The sequence below is a fragment of the Heloderma suspectum genome, chromosome 11, assembly GCF_057233095.1.
Source record: "Heloderma suspectum isolate Gila_16-S chromosome 11, 16-S_ref, whole genome shotgun sequence".
Taxonomy (NCBI): domain Eukaryota; kingdom Metazoa; phylum Chordata; class Lepidosauria; order Squamata; family Helodermatidae; genus Heloderma; species Heloderma suspectum.
Genome location: NC_139468.1, coordinates 22,618,362 through 22,637,210, shown reverse-complemented (window position 1 = coordinate 22,637,210; position 18,849 = coordinate 22,618,362). Strand labels below are relative to the sequence as shown.

The 18,849-nt window shown below is 43.6% G+C and overlaps 1 protein-coding gene across 1 annotated transcript in view; it reads left to right on the top strand.

The window, feature by feature from the left end:
• LOC146337133 (NAD(P) transhydrogenase, mitochondrial-like) overlaps window positions 1-18,849 on the top strand; it is a 112,146-nt gene that overhangs the window by 27,871 nt on the left and 65,426 nt on the right. Inside the window, exons 3-5 of the mRNA XM_084817151.1 lie at window positions 254-483; window positions 2,607-2,824; window positions 14,373-14,460. Of these exons, the coding sequence (XP_084673277.1) occupies window positions 254-483; window positions 2,607-2,824; window positions 14,373-14,460 (536 nt within the window). The remainder of the gene's footprint in view (window positions 1-253; window positions 484-2,606; window positions 2,825-14,372; window positions 14,461-18,849) is intronic.

Genomic DNA, 18,849 nt, shown 5'->3' with positions numbered 1-18,849 from the left:
GGTGTCAGGCGAGCTTCTTTTGGGAAAGCATTCCAGAGCTGGGAGGTCACCACTGAAAAAGCCCTCTCTTTTTGCCACCCTCCAAGCTTCAGAATGAGAACAGCATTTGGATGGATGACTTAAAGCATGGGTAGATACATATGGGTGGAGTCATTCTATCAGGTCCCATGGCCCTAACCACTTTCATATATGAAGCACCTTGGGATAATTATGAGTTTGACTCTCTCTCTCTCTCTCTCTCTGTTTTATTTAGGAACTCGCTACAAAGACCTTGTTGTTGGCGTTCCCAAGGAAATATACAAAAATGAAAAGAGAGTTGCTCTTTCCCCTGCTGGCGTTCAAGCTTTAGTAAAGCAAGGTTTTAATGTACAAGTGGAACATGGCGCTGGTGAAGAAGCAAAGTTTTCTGATGATCAATACAAGCAGGCTGGAGCCAGAATTGGGGACTTGAAAACTGTCTTTGCATCTGATATTGTCTTAAAGGCAAGTTTGCAAATGAAAAGTATATAGGCTCACCCTATGACAGTAAAGGTGTTTCTAGATGAAGCATTTTATGTTTCTAGGGGAGGAGGTGGAAGTTCAGATGACAACGTTCTCCGGTTGTAACCCACCCGTGTTTTCACCACTTCTGTGTTTTTTTCTTACCGCAGAAAATCTGTTAAGGAGGGAAAGACAGAATAGTGGCACAATGTCTTTTGACTGGCAGTACTAGAGAGCCCTCTGTCTGGAAGCACCAGAAGAATATGACTTAATAGTTTCATCTATCCATTAAGAAACCACAGTCACTTGGACAAACTTTCTCAATGTAAAGCCTCAGTCTTGGCTTGGTCCATTCCTTTGCATCACCAAGCCAAAGTCAAGCACTATCACAGTAACGTAGGAAGCTGCCTTATACTGAACCAGACCCTTGGTCTATCTAGCCCAGTGTTCTCAACATTGACAGGCAGCCGCTCTCCAGGGTTTCAGGCAGGAGGAGTTTTTCCAGTCCTACCTGGAGATGCCAGGGATGGAACCTGGGACCTTCTGCATGCAAAGCGGGTGCTCTGCCACTGAGCCATGGCCCTTTGCAGCACCACCTTAAGGGTGCAATCCTACGCAAATGCTGGCTGGGGAATGCTGGGAGTTGTAGGACTTTACTCTGTCTAAATGTGCATAGGAACGCGCCCTAAGTGTGTTTATTGAGACTTGAGTCCCACTACTTTCAATAGGACATATTAGTCCAGTTTGCATGATGCGACAGCCCATTAAGGGTTAATTTACCCTCGAGGAGCTGTGGTGCATGCCGGCTGGCATTATGCATATACAACCCCTGACTGGGGACTGTTGAGAGTTGCTGAATCTTGGGAACCCGGATAATGTGAGTTATTTGAGGATTAAACAACCCTTGTGTAACCCAACAACAGACTGTGGGTGATGCAAGGGTTGTTTAACCCTCAAATAACCTCTGCCAGCTGGTTAGCACAACGTAACAACCCCCAACAACCTCCAGTTGGGGGTTGCATATTCATAATGGCAGCCAGCCCATGCTGCAGCGTTCGTGATCTGGAGGAGTGTTCCTGTACAGAGGCAAAGATCTGAAGCACGGATGCAGGCAAAAATCTGAAGCACAAAGATCCAAACTGAAAACAGAATTTCTACAAGGGTTGGCAAGTGGCTGTCAGCAAAATTATAGACAATTCTGGCCACAGTTTTGACTGCTGTCAAGAAAAATATATGCCAGCAAGAATGGTTCTAGCCTAGTCCTTCCTCTGTATATAGTTTTCTTCCCACAGGGATTTTTTTTTTTCATGGGGGTTTCATTCAAATACATAATTTCTTCTATGCTAGTCTGAACTGGTACTGGAACAGTTTTACAAGATGAGTTGCTGCTTGTGTATACCAGCTCAAAGACTGCTAGTCCAGTAGGATTGCAACTAAAATTGTACATCATCATCATTATACCATCGATGTGCCTGACACTTTACAGAAGTTAACAAAAAGGCATAGCTATGCCTCAAGGTGCTTAACAAAAAGGCATAGCTATGCCTCAAGGTGCTTAACAAAAAGGCATAGCTATGCCTCAAGGTGCTTAACAAAAAGGCATAGCTATGCCTCAAGGTGCTTAACAATCTAAATTTCAGCCCAGATGGGAAACAAAGAAGGAGAGAAGGGAAGGGAGAGAGAAGGGGTGAATATGAGAATATTAGAATTACACACACTTGGCTTTATTTCAGTTGTGTAATTTTAGCTTTGTATATTTTATTTTGGTTTAGTCAACAGACACTTTTATAAAATCTGGAAATTAGTATCAAGGACTTTTTGTTTGTCAGCTCCAAATTATTTATAATTTTCTTTTATCTATTTTTAATTTGTCCTTTTTAACTTTTGTAATATTCTGGATATTTTCTTTTTGTTATATAGTGATGACCTAGGGTTATAAACAATAGAACTGATCTGAACTTTTCAGTTGTGGGATGGGAACTAAGGAGTTAATGGCTTCATGGGAAAGGTGAGTTGGAGGAGGGATTTGAATGAAATGGTGGCACCATGTAGATATTAATTTAGGTAACTGGAAAGAAGTTTTGGTTTAAACAAAGCAATAAAATGTGGCCTTTATTTTCTCTAAGGTCAGAGCTCCAGTCTTTAATGAAGTGCTGGGGGTACATGAGACAGCCCTACTCAAGGAGAAAGCAACGCTTGTCAGCTTCATCTATCCAGCTCAGAACCCAGAGCTCCTGGACAAGCTTGCGCACCGGAAAGCCACCGTCTTGGCAATGGACCAAGTTCCTCGAGTCACTATTGCTCAAGGATATGATGCCTTAAGTTCAATGGCCAACATTGCAGGGTTAGAATCCACAATATTATCTCTATACCTATTATATTTTTGTTGTTGTTGCAGGGCTGAGTTTTCTGTATATGCTGTTTTATATGCTGCATTGCTTCTCACAATCCTACTTGCAAAAATCTCTGTTGCTTCTAATTTTGTAACACCAAAGGACAATTCTCGCCCTCCCCCTTTTCTTTTCTTTTATTTTCTTTTCTCTTTTCTTTTCTTTTCTTTTCTTTTCCTCTCTTCTCTTCTCTTCTCTTTTCTCTTTTTTATAAACTCTCACATGTTAGAGCCAACTTCTTACCACTAGGACACTGGAGAGGCTGGGGGAGGTGAGATTTGCATTACTACCCAGCAGTTCAAGAACCAACCGTCATTCATGCTTTCTGCAAGGGAAGACAGTTGGAGTGCCCAGGAGACCTGGAATCAGCCAAGATAAGAGGAGTATTAACCACCCTGTTTCTGGAAAGAGGCTGTTACTCCAGGAGGAGGAAGTAGCTTGGAATGGCCTAAAAAACAATGACACTGAACAATTATTGGATTGTGTTGGTTCTACTCAAACGGCCATTGGAATCCATTTAACTTTTGGTGTCAGTCTTATTAGTATGTCCCAGTGGATTCCCCAATATGAGACCAACCCGGTTCTTGCGTGGATACCCAGGCTCTCAAGAACTAGACAGATCCTTCCTGGGTGTGCTGGATACAGCCCATTAGCCCATCGGTTAGCCCTCCATGTTTTAATGAACCAGTGGCTAGCCTTCGCCAACCTGGTGCCCTTTGGATGTTTTGGACAACAGCTGCCAGCATTCCTGACCATTGGCCATGCTGGTTAGGTCTGACGGGTGTTGAAGTTCAAAACATCTAGAGGGTACCAGGTTGGGGAAGGCTGGAATAACCTATGGTTATAGGTACAGGCTTTAAACATCCCCTTTGTTAAAACAAACATTGTACAATTCAACTTGATTTAGCATCAGGACTTACTTTCATTCTGGCTGTCACATCTATTCTGGGAGGGGCATCATGACTGTTTGACCTAACTATATCTTGTCTTGCTTGGTGTCAGCCAAAAACTGCTGAAAGACTGGTTGGCACTGGCATTATTGTTTCACACCACTGCTAATCCCAATACATTTTTTAAATGTTGGCTTGCATATAAAATAGGCAGCTTGAGGGACTTTCAAGGCACAGGGAGCTGGGAGTTTGTTACCTCAAATGTCCTTTGAAATCTATTAAATTATACGATTTGCTGCAGAGTTACCACAGGAAGTAAAAAAGCAAATTAACCTTTGCAAAACCATTGAACCAAATGTGGGTCCAATAATGTCAAACTGACTTCCATAATGGATTAAAAAAAACACACCTTACAGAGGAATAGATTTATTGTGCGTGGACTTTAGTCTTCCAAAGCTTTTTCCATAATAAATCTGTTAGTCATTAAGGTACCACAACACTCTTCATTGTTTTTGCCACAAGAGACTAACACGGCTACACCTCTGGAAGTGGTTTTCACAATGGATGTGTTCTTAGGTTTGGCATGAAGTGAACATACCAGTCCTTATTATTTTTCCACAATGCTCTTTCATGTAGGCCAAACTAAAGTGCAAGATAAACGTTTTGCAAAAAGCAAGGCATGAATGTATACCACTGTGCTAATTTGATTCTTCTGTGTTTGAAGTGGAAGGTATAAAGCACTCAGTGATGTTGTGGTTCTCTAAGGCCTGTTGCTAAGGGTTGTCAGCTGGCTGCTCTAAAGATCATCCCTGTCTCTTTAATTTGTCTGCATCAGCTCCTACTTTTCCTGCCTGATGCTTCTTGTCCTGCTCTGCTCCATCATCCTCTCCTACCAGCAGCTGGCAAATTGAGATCCCTGCTTGCTCCATGAGGGAAGAGGAGGAGGGAACAGCAGAGTGGTAGAAAAACCAAGCTAAGAAAAGTCTAGAATGACATACAACCCTCACTTCCATGATGTGCATTGGGAGAATTGCTCTGTTCCATGACTATATGATGAAAGCCATCTAGTTTTGTTTCATTTTGATAATAGAAACCCCAGTTAGACAACACCAAGAATGCGACCCCTTAAAGAGGTAGGGCTGATCTCCAATTTGCAACCTGGCAATCATTATCATCATTCCCCCCCAACAACAAACTCAGGTAGTTGAATGTTTATTGCTTAGGGAACAAAACGGACCACCTAAACATAAGATAGTGGCTTATACGTTCTCACGGGACTTCCTAGGTATGCAGAAGTATCTAAGAGCAACTCTGCACCAGCCTAAAATCCCACGTTTAAAATGGAGTTTTCTGCTTCTGTTTTAAATGCAGGATCATGACGGACTCCGTTTACACATGCTTTCCTTTCCCCCCTCCTTTTCCCCATTTTCAGAGTCTTCAGTGTTTCATTATACAGCCGCTAGATGGCTCTGTGGTCTACCTCCTCTTATTGAGAGTTTTCCTCTTTTCATGAGGGAACTCAAATGGAAGTCAAGAGCTGTAATTTGGTAGCTCATTATCTTCAATCTTTTAAAAAATGAAATAAAGGTCATTTAGTGCAGGAGACACCCTGGAGGTTGATGATGTCATCTAAAGGACCTGCAAACTTCCGTGAGTAACCAATCTCAATAGCAGGATAAAAACTCTGCGTGAAGAAGCCCTACATTTGTAAATTAAAAGAAAAAAAGATAATGTTTTGAAAAACCAAAAATGCCGAAGAATAATCTGTGAGCTTCTAGGTATAGAATCTGATAGCAGTTGAGCCTAATGAAGTTCAGGGAGATGCATGCCATTAGGTTTTTTAAAATCCCTCTGCATAGGCTGACCATACGTACCATTTTAAATGGGACGGTACTGTTTTTTTCATATTTCCCGACCATCCCATCGTTTTAATATAAATGTCAATTTTGTCCTGTTTTTAATTTTTTGTAAAAAACTGAATGCGTTTATCATAAGGCTCTATGCTAATCAATGCATGCAGTAAAGCTACTAGTGTGATGAAAGAAGAAGTTCCATTTACTTTATCCAGTCAGGGCCAGGCTTCTTGAGCTAGCAACGATCAGACACCGCCTCCTGGCTTGTCTGCAGTGGCGGGGAATTCAAGAGGCAGTCACTAAGCCCCGTTCAGCATGTGCAAGCCAGGAGGGTGAGTCTTACTGTTATGTCTACCATCATTCCGCCCATAGAGATTCTTTCTCTAATAAAACTTTTGTTATCGTCTTACTTTTTCATGAATACAGAATATTACATAACCCCACCCTGTTTTTGTCATCCCAATATCCCATTTTTGTCATCCCAATATCCCGTTTTTGTCTCAAGGAAATATGGTCAGCCTACCTCTGCATGATACAGGGAAGTTTCAGGAGAACAAAGGGGAGAAAGGATATCCTTTTCCTATTCCCACTCTTCAGAACTGTGTCCATCCCTCCCATTATATAGCTATAAAATGCTCAGGTTTGGGGGTGGCTACCCTCTAATACTGTATAGTATAGCAGGGGAAAGCTTTGGGGAGGGGGCTGCCCCATTCCCAAAATTCCCCCAACTCCTCCTCCCCACAAGAGACAAAAAGCACTACACGGTTCCTGTTCCAGGCTGCCTGGAACCTGAACAGGAGTGCTACTTTCAAGGCGTGAGGATACACTGCACACTCATTTGTCCTATATATATGTAAATATAGAGATGATGTAAAGAATGTTCCGGGAGACATGAAGGGGGGGAAAGGCCTATGCTGCTTATCTGCTCTGTGTTTCTATCCTGGAAGACATCCATAGTAATGTTGGGCCTGTTCAGAGGACGTTTATGGTGTTGTCTCCTCTAGGCTGAAATAAATTATGTGACATGTTTTCAGATGCCAGTGCCTAGGAAGTAAGCAAGTGGGAAAATGGGATTGTTTTAATTAAATATTAAAACGAGCCTGAAGAGATACTGCTGTCAGATTTAAACCTTGACGTAAGGAGTGTGTAAGAGTGCCGTAGCTGAAGAGATTGCACCTGACTTAATATCTCCCAGACACGCAGTTCATAAAAGATGCAAGAGCTTTCTTTGAATCCAGAAATGGCAAGCCTGCCTTGGTGTCTTGACCAAATTGTTTCTGATTGAGATGAAGTGGGTTGAATTCTAAACCATTTCAAGATGCTGCCTGTGTACATAATTGGTATAGCATTTTAAACCAGTTTGTTGGGGTATTTATTTATTTATTTTAAACCTCAGCAGCTTTGAAATCAGTTCCAAATATGAATTGGTTCAAAATGTGTTTATTTCTGAATGGCAATGACTGGCCCCAAATCAATGGGACTTACTTCTGAGCAAACGTGGTTAGGATTGTGCTACTAGTGGGTCACTCAAAAACACCTTGGATGGAAGAACTGATCTGGGGACAATTTAGATTTATCAGTTTAAAATCCCTTGTTCTCACACAGGCTCTTTTTCTGGTGTGTTAGTAAGGGTCTCCACAGTAACTAAGGCTGCTGCAGCTGTCTGTCCAACCAGTTCCAGAACATTTTGTTTTAGAGCATGGTTAGAAGGTGAGGCTAGAAGATTAATTAGATTTCAGTACTGTATTCTGGACTTGCTTACATGGATACATTCTCTTGGGAAAACCTCCCCTTGATCTACTTCAGCATCAACTTATTGATTATATGAGGGCGTTCTGGAAAGCAATTGGGGGGGGGGTTTACATGCAGTGTGGGCTGTTATTTTGCTGTTTGTTTCTGAGAGCAGGTGGCAGTGGCAGACATTGGCAAGGGCCCAAGTCTGGCAAAGGTGCCCACTGCCTCAGCAGGTGTTCTCACTTTGCATGAAGCACCCCAGAAGGGCAAACTCAGGGTCAAGCTAAATGTGACACTCAGAGCACAGTCCTATGTGGATTGCCAGCAGCCTCTGAACTCAGAGGCTGCTGAGTATCCAGTGCAGGGTGGGAGGACAGCGGAGGTGATCTTGCCTCTGCACTCCAGCTGCCCTGCATTTCTGCTAGACGGGTGAATTTGCCCGTTTAGCAGTGGCTCCTCAGAGAGGGAGGGAAGGAGGCTGGGGTGGCCTTAGGATACGTTATATTGCAGCTTCCCTGGTCTCCTCCCCTCCCCACCCCCAGGAATGCCTCCTTTCCCCCATCTCCATTGTTCAAGCACGGGGAGGTAGTCAGCATGGTTCTCTCTGCACCAGCTATGAGAGGGAGGGGCAGGGGAATGGGAGTGAGGTTTCTTGGCTCTGAAGTCAGAGTCCTGTCTCTGACCTTGGAGCCAAGAAACCAAACTATCCTATGCCCCCCCCCCCGACAATACGATTGCCCCCTCCTTGTGTGAATGGAATTAACAGAGGCTTTTTGTTATGTGAATAGCAGCCAAGAGGAAGATTGAACAGCCTTGGAACCATGGGCCTGGAGAGGAGAAGCTCGACTCTTTCTCTCCCTGCCACTGTCCAACAAATATTGTAGGGCTGGTGAGAAAATGCCTCCCCGCATATTCTTTGGCTGTGATGGTGGGGATACACTTTCCTAGGGATTACGGTGGCCGCTTTTGGGTGAATCACCAAAAAAGAGGACAAAGGAGGTCACTGATTTGCTGAATATTTTAACATTTGCGTTTGCTAATTTATGTGTATGGCTGCAAATTTAGAAATAATTAGGGTAATTTAAAGAGAAATACATCTTACCATATTGTAGAATACAGTCAATCAATACATACATGCATACAGAAAATAAAATAAATAAAATAAAGTAAATATTAAATACATACATACATACATACATACATCTCACCATATTGTAGAAGACTGTGACCAGGTAACCTGTGTGCTTTGCTCAGTCTGCTGTCCAGGTGTCACTGATGGGCAACATTAAGGCCCAGCTGTTCCTTCTGATGGTTCTTTATCTTTGTACTGGACTTGGATTGGACAGCCTTTGAAATAGAGACACGTTCAAAATAGAGGCGAGTCCTCTGGCAGCCCTTCAAATAGAGGACTGTCCTCTGTGAAAGAGGACACATGGTCACCCTATGGGATATGGGAGAAATTCATTTAGTTTGCAGCTTAGTGCAAATTTACCTAATGTGGTACATTTGAACCAATACACAAACTGAAACTCAGTTATCCTTGAAATATGCATCTTCTGGGGTGCTTCATGCAAAGTGAGAACACCTGTTGAGGCAGGGGGCACCTTTGCTAGACTTGGGCCCTGAGTTCTGCAATGAAGTTCTGCAGTTAAAAAACGTGTACAGAGAAAGGGAAAAAGTGCACACAAGTGGTGTATATTAGTCAAAATAATATTAAAATGCATTTTATTAGGAAAGCTGCTTGCAAAAATGTTTATATTAGGCAAAGCTGCATACAAAACTGTATATATTAGGAGAGACACACAAAGAATGTGCACAAAGAATGTGAAATTTTCATGCAAACTTTAAAAAAATCACAAAGTTTGGGATGAATTGAATTTAAGATTGGAAATTGAGAAACTTAGAGAAACTGAAATGGACAGATTCGTCCAGTCCTATGTTCTGCGCATTTGAGGTTGTGCTGTGACATTCTGGTGACTTTTGTGGGCAGTGGGCTGATGTTTTTAGCCAATGGAGGTTTCCCTTGAAATGCAAATAGCTGCTTTGGAGAGATGGTTTTTGTCTATATGGTGGCAGAGAGAGAGAAAGAGTTAAACTTCCCTTCCCCAGCCCACAAGATCCTGAGGTTGCTTAGGCTTCCCTAGGCTTCCATTTACATAACAAAAAGACATGCACATTAATTGCATTCTCATAATTAATCTCAAGCCTAAGCAGTGTGAAAGAAGTATTGAGTTTGCACGCTGTGTGTCTTCTGGATTAAAGTCCTCCACATCCCAAGGCCAACGCTGCTTTCCCAAGCACCATTCAGTGCATTCAGAAGTGAAAATAAATGGAAGGATGAAGAAGTCTTGGCATAATCAGCATAAGAACATAAGACATAAGAAGAGCCCTGCTGGATCAGACCAAGGGTCCACCTAGTCCAGTATTCTGTTCACACAGTGGCCAAACAGCTGCCCATGGGAAACCCACAAGCAGGACATGAATGCAACAACACCCTCTCGCCCATGTTCCCCAGCAACTGGTGTACATAGGCATACTGCCTCTGATACTGGAGGTAGCATATCTGTCCATCCCTAATGGCACCACCACACGGCCAGCAGAGAGCCATTGTTCACAATGATTTCAAGTGGCCACTGTCTGCTCAGATAGCCATCTATAAGTCAACCTCCAGTTGGATACTCTTGTAGACAGAGTGAATGGAGGCATGGATACAATTATTCCTCACATGTATACAACAAGGGGATTACCTTGTTAATCAGTGATCACGTAAACCCTGCATGAAGTGAAAAACAAGGCAAACATTGCATTGACTTTCCGAAGAACATTTCTGTTGGGAAGATTATGTTGGGCAGAATCCATGGATGTGGATTTCCCTAACATGCTTTCAAAATGTGTTTCGCAAAGGGATGGCAGAGAATTCCTCCACAGATCACGGTGAGGCTGAATGCCAGTGCAGTCGGCCCCCCAAACTCCGTGGTGGAACGGCCTGCCCCCCGCCCCCCCCACGGATCCCCCCCGGGACGAGACTCACCTGGGGTGGATCTTCTGGGTGGCGGCGGCTGCAGTGGCAGCAACGGCGGTGGCTGCGGTGGCCGGTCTTCCGACCGGCTGCCACCGCTGCCATTTCCACTCTTGTAAAAAAGAAAGAAAGAAAAAGAAAGACGTGATAGGCTACGTAAAGATTTACGTAGCCTATCATGACTAGGTTTAAAAAAAAAAAAACACGATGCGATAGGCTACGTAAATCTTTATGTAGCCTGTCATGGCTGGGTGGGTAAAAAAAAACCCAAACCCGCGTATGCAAATGGCGGCGGCTACGGCTGCCGCCATTTGCGTTCCTTATTTTTGCCCTCTTAATCTACGTAAATATTTATGTAGACTATGACGGCGAAAATCAAGGGGAATGCAAATAGCGTAGCGGGCGCTATTTGCGTCCCTTTTTGATTCCCTGTTTTAGCCTACGTAAATATTTGCGTTCCCCTTTGATTTTCGCCATCATAGTCTAAGTAAATATTTACGTAGATTAAGAGGGCAAAAATAAGGCACTCAAATGGCGACGGCCCTTTTTGCGTCCCTTTTTGATTCCCCATTTGCATCCCTTTTTGATTCCCCGTTTTAGCCTACGTAAATATTTACGTAGGCTAAAACAGGGAATCAAAAAGGGACGCAAATAGCGCCCGCTACGCTATTTGCGTTCCCCTTGATTTTCGTCGTCATAGTCTACGTAAATATTTACATAGATTAAGAGGGCAAAAATAAGGAGCGCAAATGGCGGCGGCCATAGCCGCCATTTGCATATGCGGTTTTGTTTTTGTTTTTTTTTACCCAGAGCCCTCCGCGGCCGGAAATCCGGCTGCGGACGGCTCTGGCCTGACCGGGCCTGGCTGGCTGCTCCCTGGCACAGCCAGCCGTGGAGGATTCCGGGGGAGAGGAACGGAGCGCCTCCCCCCCGGCGAGGATTCCGGGGGGAGGGACGGAACGCCTCCCCCCCCACCATCAACATAATCCGCGAACAGGTAAGTGACTTTCGTACATCCCTAGTTTCGCACCCCCACCCCCCAGAATGTGCGGGTTTTCTTGTTTTTTTAAAGAAAGGATTTAAAGTTCTTGTCCTCCCCCCGCCCCCAAGAATTGGAATGAACCTAGTATAAAGGCTGTCTATTACTCTAAATGTTTCAAAGTCATGCAGACCTAAGCAGTCTTAGATAATGCTAAGACTGCGTCCGGTCCCCCAAATTGGATTAGGAGGAAGATTATAATTTTAGCCCCCTGCCCATCTTAGAATCCCTGAATTTTCTCCCTAACCCAGAGAGGCACTGGGAAGGGAGCACTCCCCACCCACCCCTGGAACAATTTTGAGAATAGCATCATTGAAATGGTTATTCAGTAGTTCATAAGAAATACAATCCCCCGCCCCACCTATCATGTCATCAGATGGACCATGAAGCATCATTTTTACTAGATATTCTTACCAGACAGGATTCGTGTTTGTTTATTGGATTTTTATTCCACCCTTTTATCCAGGGAAATAGACCTAACTGCAATGTCATATAAAAGGCTCTGATGAAGGGATCAAGCATACTTGACATATGACAACAAATTCACTGTAGCTTCATGGTGTTGGGCCCTTGGACTTTTCCAGTACAAAACAGTGGTTGATACTTTGAGTGGCCATGCAAAATAGTTGTGCATTGGACTGACTGTGGAAGGGGGAAAGGCAAAAGAACTAGGAGTTGATTTTGATGTTTCCCAGTTATATTATGCTATATTGTCATTTATATTCCATTGCAGTTCTTCTAAACCATGAGTGGGCAGACTTCAGGCTTGTTGGTTTTCCTAGAATCGTGAGGTTCACCAATTGGAGCAGATATATACTAAGAATTAAGAAACAGGATGCTTCTGAGCACATGCTCCACCCAGGAATTTGCAAATCCATACCAGAACCAAGCTCAGAAGTCCTTTAACCCCAAAACCAATTCCTGTGGATTTGGGGGAAAATTCTCCCAGTATTCTTTTTCATCAATGTAATTTATGGGGTGATGGACATTTTTCCAGTTGTTAGTTGATTGGAGGTCAGAAACCCTTGCTGATCTACTGCAAATCACCTACTTACTTACTTACTTATTTATTTATTTGAAACATTTGTATCCCACCCTATATCATTAAGATCTGAGGGTGGCATACAGATAAAATAAATTTAAACAGCATGAAACAATACATAATTTAAATAGCTAAAATATATTAAATCATTAAGCTAGCTAATACCAATTTAAAATCTAAAACAATAAACCAGTTAAAACAGTGTACAAACTCAGGGAATCCAATGAGCCCTCAAAGGCTTCGGTAAAAAGCCATGTCTTAACTTGTGCCAAAATGAAACCAGTGTCTGCACCCATCAGGCCTCCAAGGGGTGCGGGCATTCCACAATCGGGGTGCCACAGCAGAGAAAGCCCTCTCCCTTGTCCCACCACAGTGTATGTCTTGCACTGGTGGGATGCAGAGGAGGGCTCCTCCAACAGATCTCAATCCCTGGGCAGGAATATACAGGGGGAGGCACTCCTTCAAATATCGAGGTCCCAAGCCACTTAGGGCTTTAAATGTCATTAGCACCTTTAATTCCGACCGGAAGCGTATTGGCAGCCAGTGCAATTCCTTTTAAGACTGGTGTTATGTGATCTTTATGTGAACTTCCAGTCAACAGTTTAGCTGCTGCATTTTGCACTAGCTGCAGATTCTGAGTCATCTTCAAGGGCAGCCGCACGTAAAGTGCATTGCGGTAGCCTAATTGGGAGGTTACCAGGACGTGCACTACTGTGGCTAGGTTATCCCTGTCCAGGAAAGGCCGGAGCTGGTGGATCAACTGAAGCTGGCCCCATGTACTCCAGGCCACCTGGGGCTCCAGTGACAGGGATGGATCTAGGAGTACTCCCAAGCTATGCACCTGCTCCTTCAGGGGGAGTGCAACCCCATTCAGGACAGGTTGCTTACCCAGTTCCCAGACTCGGGAACCACCAATCCACAGAGCTTCCATCTTGTCAGGATTCAGCTTCAGTTTATTGGCCCTTCAGTTTATTGGTCCAGCACCTTCACTGCCCCAGCTGACTCTGACAAGGAGAAATAGAGCTGAGCATCATCAGCGTACTGGTGACACTCCACCCCAAAACTCCTAATGACCTCACCCAACAGCTTCATGTAGATGTTGACCAACATGAAGAGGTCTACCAAGAGTCTGAGTACTAAAGCTGTACTAAAACAATGGGCTCCTGCCTCAGGGGTGAGGCAGTCCCAAAAGAGAGGACTCTCACTAAAGAGAATATGAAGGAGAGAAAACAAAAATATTAGGTGTTTACAACCATGTAGTGTAGCTGCTAGGAGAATTATCCAGGCATGATGTTCTGACTGGTGAGAGAGATGCAGTTTCTGTAAAATACTGTTTTACTGTTGTCACTGTTCCTGGATTTATTATTTCAACCTAGTTTGACTGTTTGGCTGTTGGTGAGTTGCTGTTGTGCTGAGTGATGATAAGATACTGGCTACCTTTTACTGATACAAGCAATGGTGATCACGTTAGCTCAGCTATAGCATCAGGCTGCCTAAAAGCCAAGGCAGAGGGGAAGAATTTCACCTTAAAATGACCCCCATTCCCCGCCAAAATAACAGGGCCATAATATAACATTTCACTCTCCACCTTGTGCCACACCCCAAGCATGCACGCCTTTTCCCACAATCTTCTCCTTATTTGAAACTGTGTTACAAACACGGATATAAATTGTTATGACAGTCATATGTATTTTTTTCACTTAGACAATATATTTGCTGGAGATGGTCTATAGCAATTGTTTGTTTTCTTTGGTTGCTTATTAATACTCCCTTTGATTGCTTTTTGTATGTTTGCTAAGTCTGTTTCGATTTATTTACAATGCCTATTGATGAGCCAAGATGAACCTTTGTCTTTCTTTCTTTCTTTCTTTCTTTCTTTCTCTCTCTCTCTTTCTCTCTCTCTCTCTCTCTCTCTCTCTCTCCAGGTACAAGGCTGTAGTCCTGGCAGCTAATAATTTTGGAAGATTTTTTACTGGGCAAATTACTGCAGCAGGAAAGGTTCCTCCAGCAAAGGTATGTATCATGCCATGGGTTTCTATGTAGTAAAAAGTTGTATTTAGAGTTGAGACTGTGGGTCAAACTTGACAATATGTTAGATCAATATGGGTGGTGTGGAAATATGTGACTGCATTTCTGCATTTTTCATTTAAAACCCCCAGAATAGCAGCTGTGGGCCCCCCAATTCAGATGTTGACCATGGGATGTTGGGGAGGGGAGTAGCCCTACCCATGTGCTGTTTTCCCAACAAAAATTGCCACCTTTCCCTGAAGGTGCTGTTTGCCCTGGAAGATAAACTAAATAGCTGCTTCCCTTTTCGGGCAAATTGCAGCTTCGAGGGGATTTTTTTTAATTGGTAAAATGGCTAACCCTGCCTATACCACATTCCCAATCTGAATTGGGGCCTCCTGCAGCTGCTATTTTTAAAAATGAAGTAAAAATGTGGAAAAATGATTATGCAGTTGACATATAAACTAGTTTAATGATGAGTGTACATTTTCCTCTTTCTTCTGGGGAAGTTGCATTTAGCTAGCTTTACAAGCTTATAAATATTCACATTAAAAGGCAGCGACAAGGAAATAGCATAAGAGCATAAGAACAGCCATACTGGATCAGACTAAAGGTCCATCTAGTCCAGCATTCTGTTCACACAGTGGCCAACCAGCTGTCACCGGGAAACCCACAAGCAGGACATGAGGGCAACAGCACCCTCCCGCCCATCTTCCCCAGTAACTGGTGTACATAGTCTCACGGCCTCTGGTACTGGAGGTAGAACATAGCCATCAGGACTAGTAGCCATTGATAGCCTTATCCATGAGCTACAACCCATGGAGCTACAACTGCTAGCAGCGTGCCTAGTAGTTGTAGCTCCAAGGCAGAGTCAGTGCAGGTCCCAGATCCCAACCGATTCGGAGCATTTGCTTCTTTTTCTAGTGTCCCATATATTCAGGACCAAACTCATTGTGTTTATTCCTTGCACCTATCCGCAGCCCTGGGTCTGATTTCTAGGAAAGCAGATTGCATTTCTTCGAAACAAATTGAAGATCCTCTTGTCCACATACCTGCCTAACAGGCTCAGAGCAGGAAAGCAGGTCTACACGACAGATCAAGTCCAGCTGTTAAAGTAACAAAGAAAAACCTACCGGGTTGCTTCCATATGGATGGCTTCTAGCACTGCCAGTCAAAAGACATTCTGCAGTTACTCTGTCTTTCCCTCCTTATCAGAGTTTTTCTGGTAAGGGAAAAGATGGAAGAAGCAGTGGGAAAACATGGGAGGGTTACAAATGGGAAATGATGGTGTCTGGAGTCTCTGGACCCTTCTAATATTCCATGAATGAGGCAGGGAGATTGCACAATAAAAGCCTTGTCTGGAAGCATCCTTGGTAAAACTCCAGGGCATAGCAACCAAAGAGAGTATATGCACACTAACATTGCAATCCTATGCATGTGTATTCAGAAGTAAGTCCCCTGTGTTCAACAGGGCTTACACTCTAGTATTTAAGACTTCAGCCTAAAATCTATAAGGAGGGATAATAAAGACAACGTTGCACAGGTATTTCCCCCCACATGCACACAATTCCAATCTATGGATGCCTTGTCAGCTATGCTTTTTAAAAAAGCATTTAGCAAATATTTTCCTTCACTTTCAATCCTTTTTGGCACAGGACAGGGGATGCAATAGTGACAAATGTACAGAAAGAATCAAATTGTACACCAAATGTCTGTTTCTGCAGTGTGCAGCATTAGGTAGGTGGCCAGAGGCCTATTCATGACACTTAAGTACCAGATAAGTATAATAACCATAGTTGTGTTGTTGTTGTTGTTCAGTCGTTCAGTCGTGTCCGACTCTTCGTGACCCCATGGACCATAGCACGCCAGGCCTTCCTGTCCTGTGCTCTCTCCCGGAGCATGCTCAAGTTCATATTCATTGCATCCGTGATGCTATCTAGCCATCTCATCCTCTGCCGTCCCCTTCTCCTTTTGCCTTCAGTCTTTCCCAGCATCAGGGTCTTTTCCAGGGAGTTTTCTCTTCGCATTAGGTGGCCAAAATATTGGAGCTTCAGCTTCATTATCTGTCCTTCCAATGAGCAGTCAGGGTTGATTTCCTTTAGGATGGACTGATTTGACCTCCTTGCAGTCCAGGGGACTCGTAAGAGTCTTCTCCAGCACCACAGTTCGAAAGCATCAATTCTTCCGCGCTCAGCCTTCCTTATAGTCCAGCTCTCACAGCCATACATTACTACTGGGAAAACCATAGCTTTGATTAGACGGACCTTTGTCGGCAAGGTGATGTCTCTACTTCTTACTATGCTGTCTAGGTTTGCCATAGCTTTCCTCCCAAGGAGCAAGCGTCTTTTAATTTCATGGCTACAGTCACCGTCTGCGGTGATCTTGGAGCCCAAGAAAGTAAAATCTGTCACTGCTTCCATTTCTTCCCCTTCTATATGCCAGGAAGTGATAGGGCCAGATGCCATGATCTTAGTTTTTTTAATGTTGAGTTTCAAACCAGCTTTTGCACTCTCCTCTTTCACCCTCAACAAGAGGCTCTTGAGATCCTCTTCGCTTTCTGCCATTAGGGTGGTATCGTCTGCATATCGGAGGTTGTTGATAATTCTCCCGGCAATCTTAATTCCGACCTCTGATTCATCCAACCCGGCATTTCTCATGATGTACTCTGCATATAAGTTAAATAAGCAGGGTGACAATATGCAGCCTTGTCGTACTCCTTTCCCAATTTTGAACCACTCGGTTGTTCCATGTCTGGTTCTTACTGTTGCTTCTTGACCCTCGTACAGGTTTCTCAGGAGACAGGTAAGGTGGTCTGGTACTCCCATCACTTTAAGAATTTGCCACAGTTTGTTGTGATCCACACAATCAAAGGCTTTAGCGTAGTCAATGAAGCAGAAATAGACGTTTTTCTGGAATTCTCTTGCTTTCTCCATGATGCAGCGAATGTTGGCGATTTGATCTCTAGTTCCTCTGCCTCTTCTAAACCCAGCTTGTACTTCCGGTAGTTCTCGGTTCGCATACTGCTGAAGCCTAGCTTGTAGGATTTTGAGCATCACCTTGCTGGCATGTGAAATGAGCGCAATTGTGCGGTAGTTTGAACACTCTTTGGCGTTGCCCTTCTTTGGAATTGGAATGTAAACTGACCTTTTCCAGTCTTGTGGCCACTGTTGAGTGTTCCAGATTTGTTGGCATATTGAATGCAGCACTTTAACAGCATCATCTTTTAGGATTTTAAATAGCTCGGCTGGAATACTGTCATCTCCGCTAGCTTTGTTGTTACTAATGCTTCCTAAGGCCCACTTGACTTCACTCTCGAGGATGTCCGGCTCAAGTTCAGTGAGCGCACTATCATGGCTATCAGGGACATTCAGATCTTTCCTGTATAGTTCTTCTGTGTATTCTTGCCACCTCTTCTTAATCTCATCTGCTTCTGTTAGGTCCCTGCCTTCTTTGTCCTTTATCATGCCCGTCTTTGCACAAAACGTTCCCTTGAGATCTCCAATTTTCTTGAAGAGATCTCTAGTCTTTCCCATTCTGTTGTTTTCCTCGATTTCTTTGCATTGTTCATTTAAGAAGGCCTTCTTGTCTCTCCTTGCTATTCTCTGAAACTCTGCATTCAGTTGGATATATCTTCCCCTTTCTCCTTTGCGTTTCGCTTCCCTTCTTTCCTCAGCTGCTTGTAAAGCCTCATCAGACAGCCACTTGGCTTTCTTGCATTTCTTTTTCTTTGGGACGGATTTCGTTGCTGCCTCCTGAACAATGTTACGGACCTCCGTCCATAGTTCCTCAGGCACTCTGTCTATCAGGTCTAATGCCTGAAATCTATTCCTCACCTCCACTGTATATTCATCAGGGATATGATTTAGGTCATACCTGAAAGGTTTAGTGGTTTTCCCTACGTTCTTCAATTTAAGCCGAAATTTTGCAAGAAGCAGCTCATGATCTGAGCCACAGTCAGCTCCAGGTCTTGTTTTTACTGACTGTATGGAGCTTCTCCATCTTTGGCTGCAAAGGACATAATCAATCTGATTTCGATATTGACCATCTGGTGACGTCCATGTGTAGAGTCGCCTCTTGTGCTGTTGGAAAAGAGTGTTTGCTATGATCAGCATGTTCTCTTGGCAAAACTCTATTAGCTTTTGTCCTGCTTCATTTTGTACACCAAGGCCATGCCTGCCTGTTATCCCGGTGATTTCTTGACTTCCTACTTTAGCATTCCAATCCCCTATGATGAAGAGGACATCTTTTTTTGGTGTTAGTTCTAGAAGGTGTTGTAGGTCTTCATAGAACCGATCAACCTCAGCTTCTTCAGCTTCAGTGGTTGGGGCATAGACTTGAATTACTGTGATGTTGAATGGTTTGCCTTGGATTCGTACTGAGATCATTCTATCATTT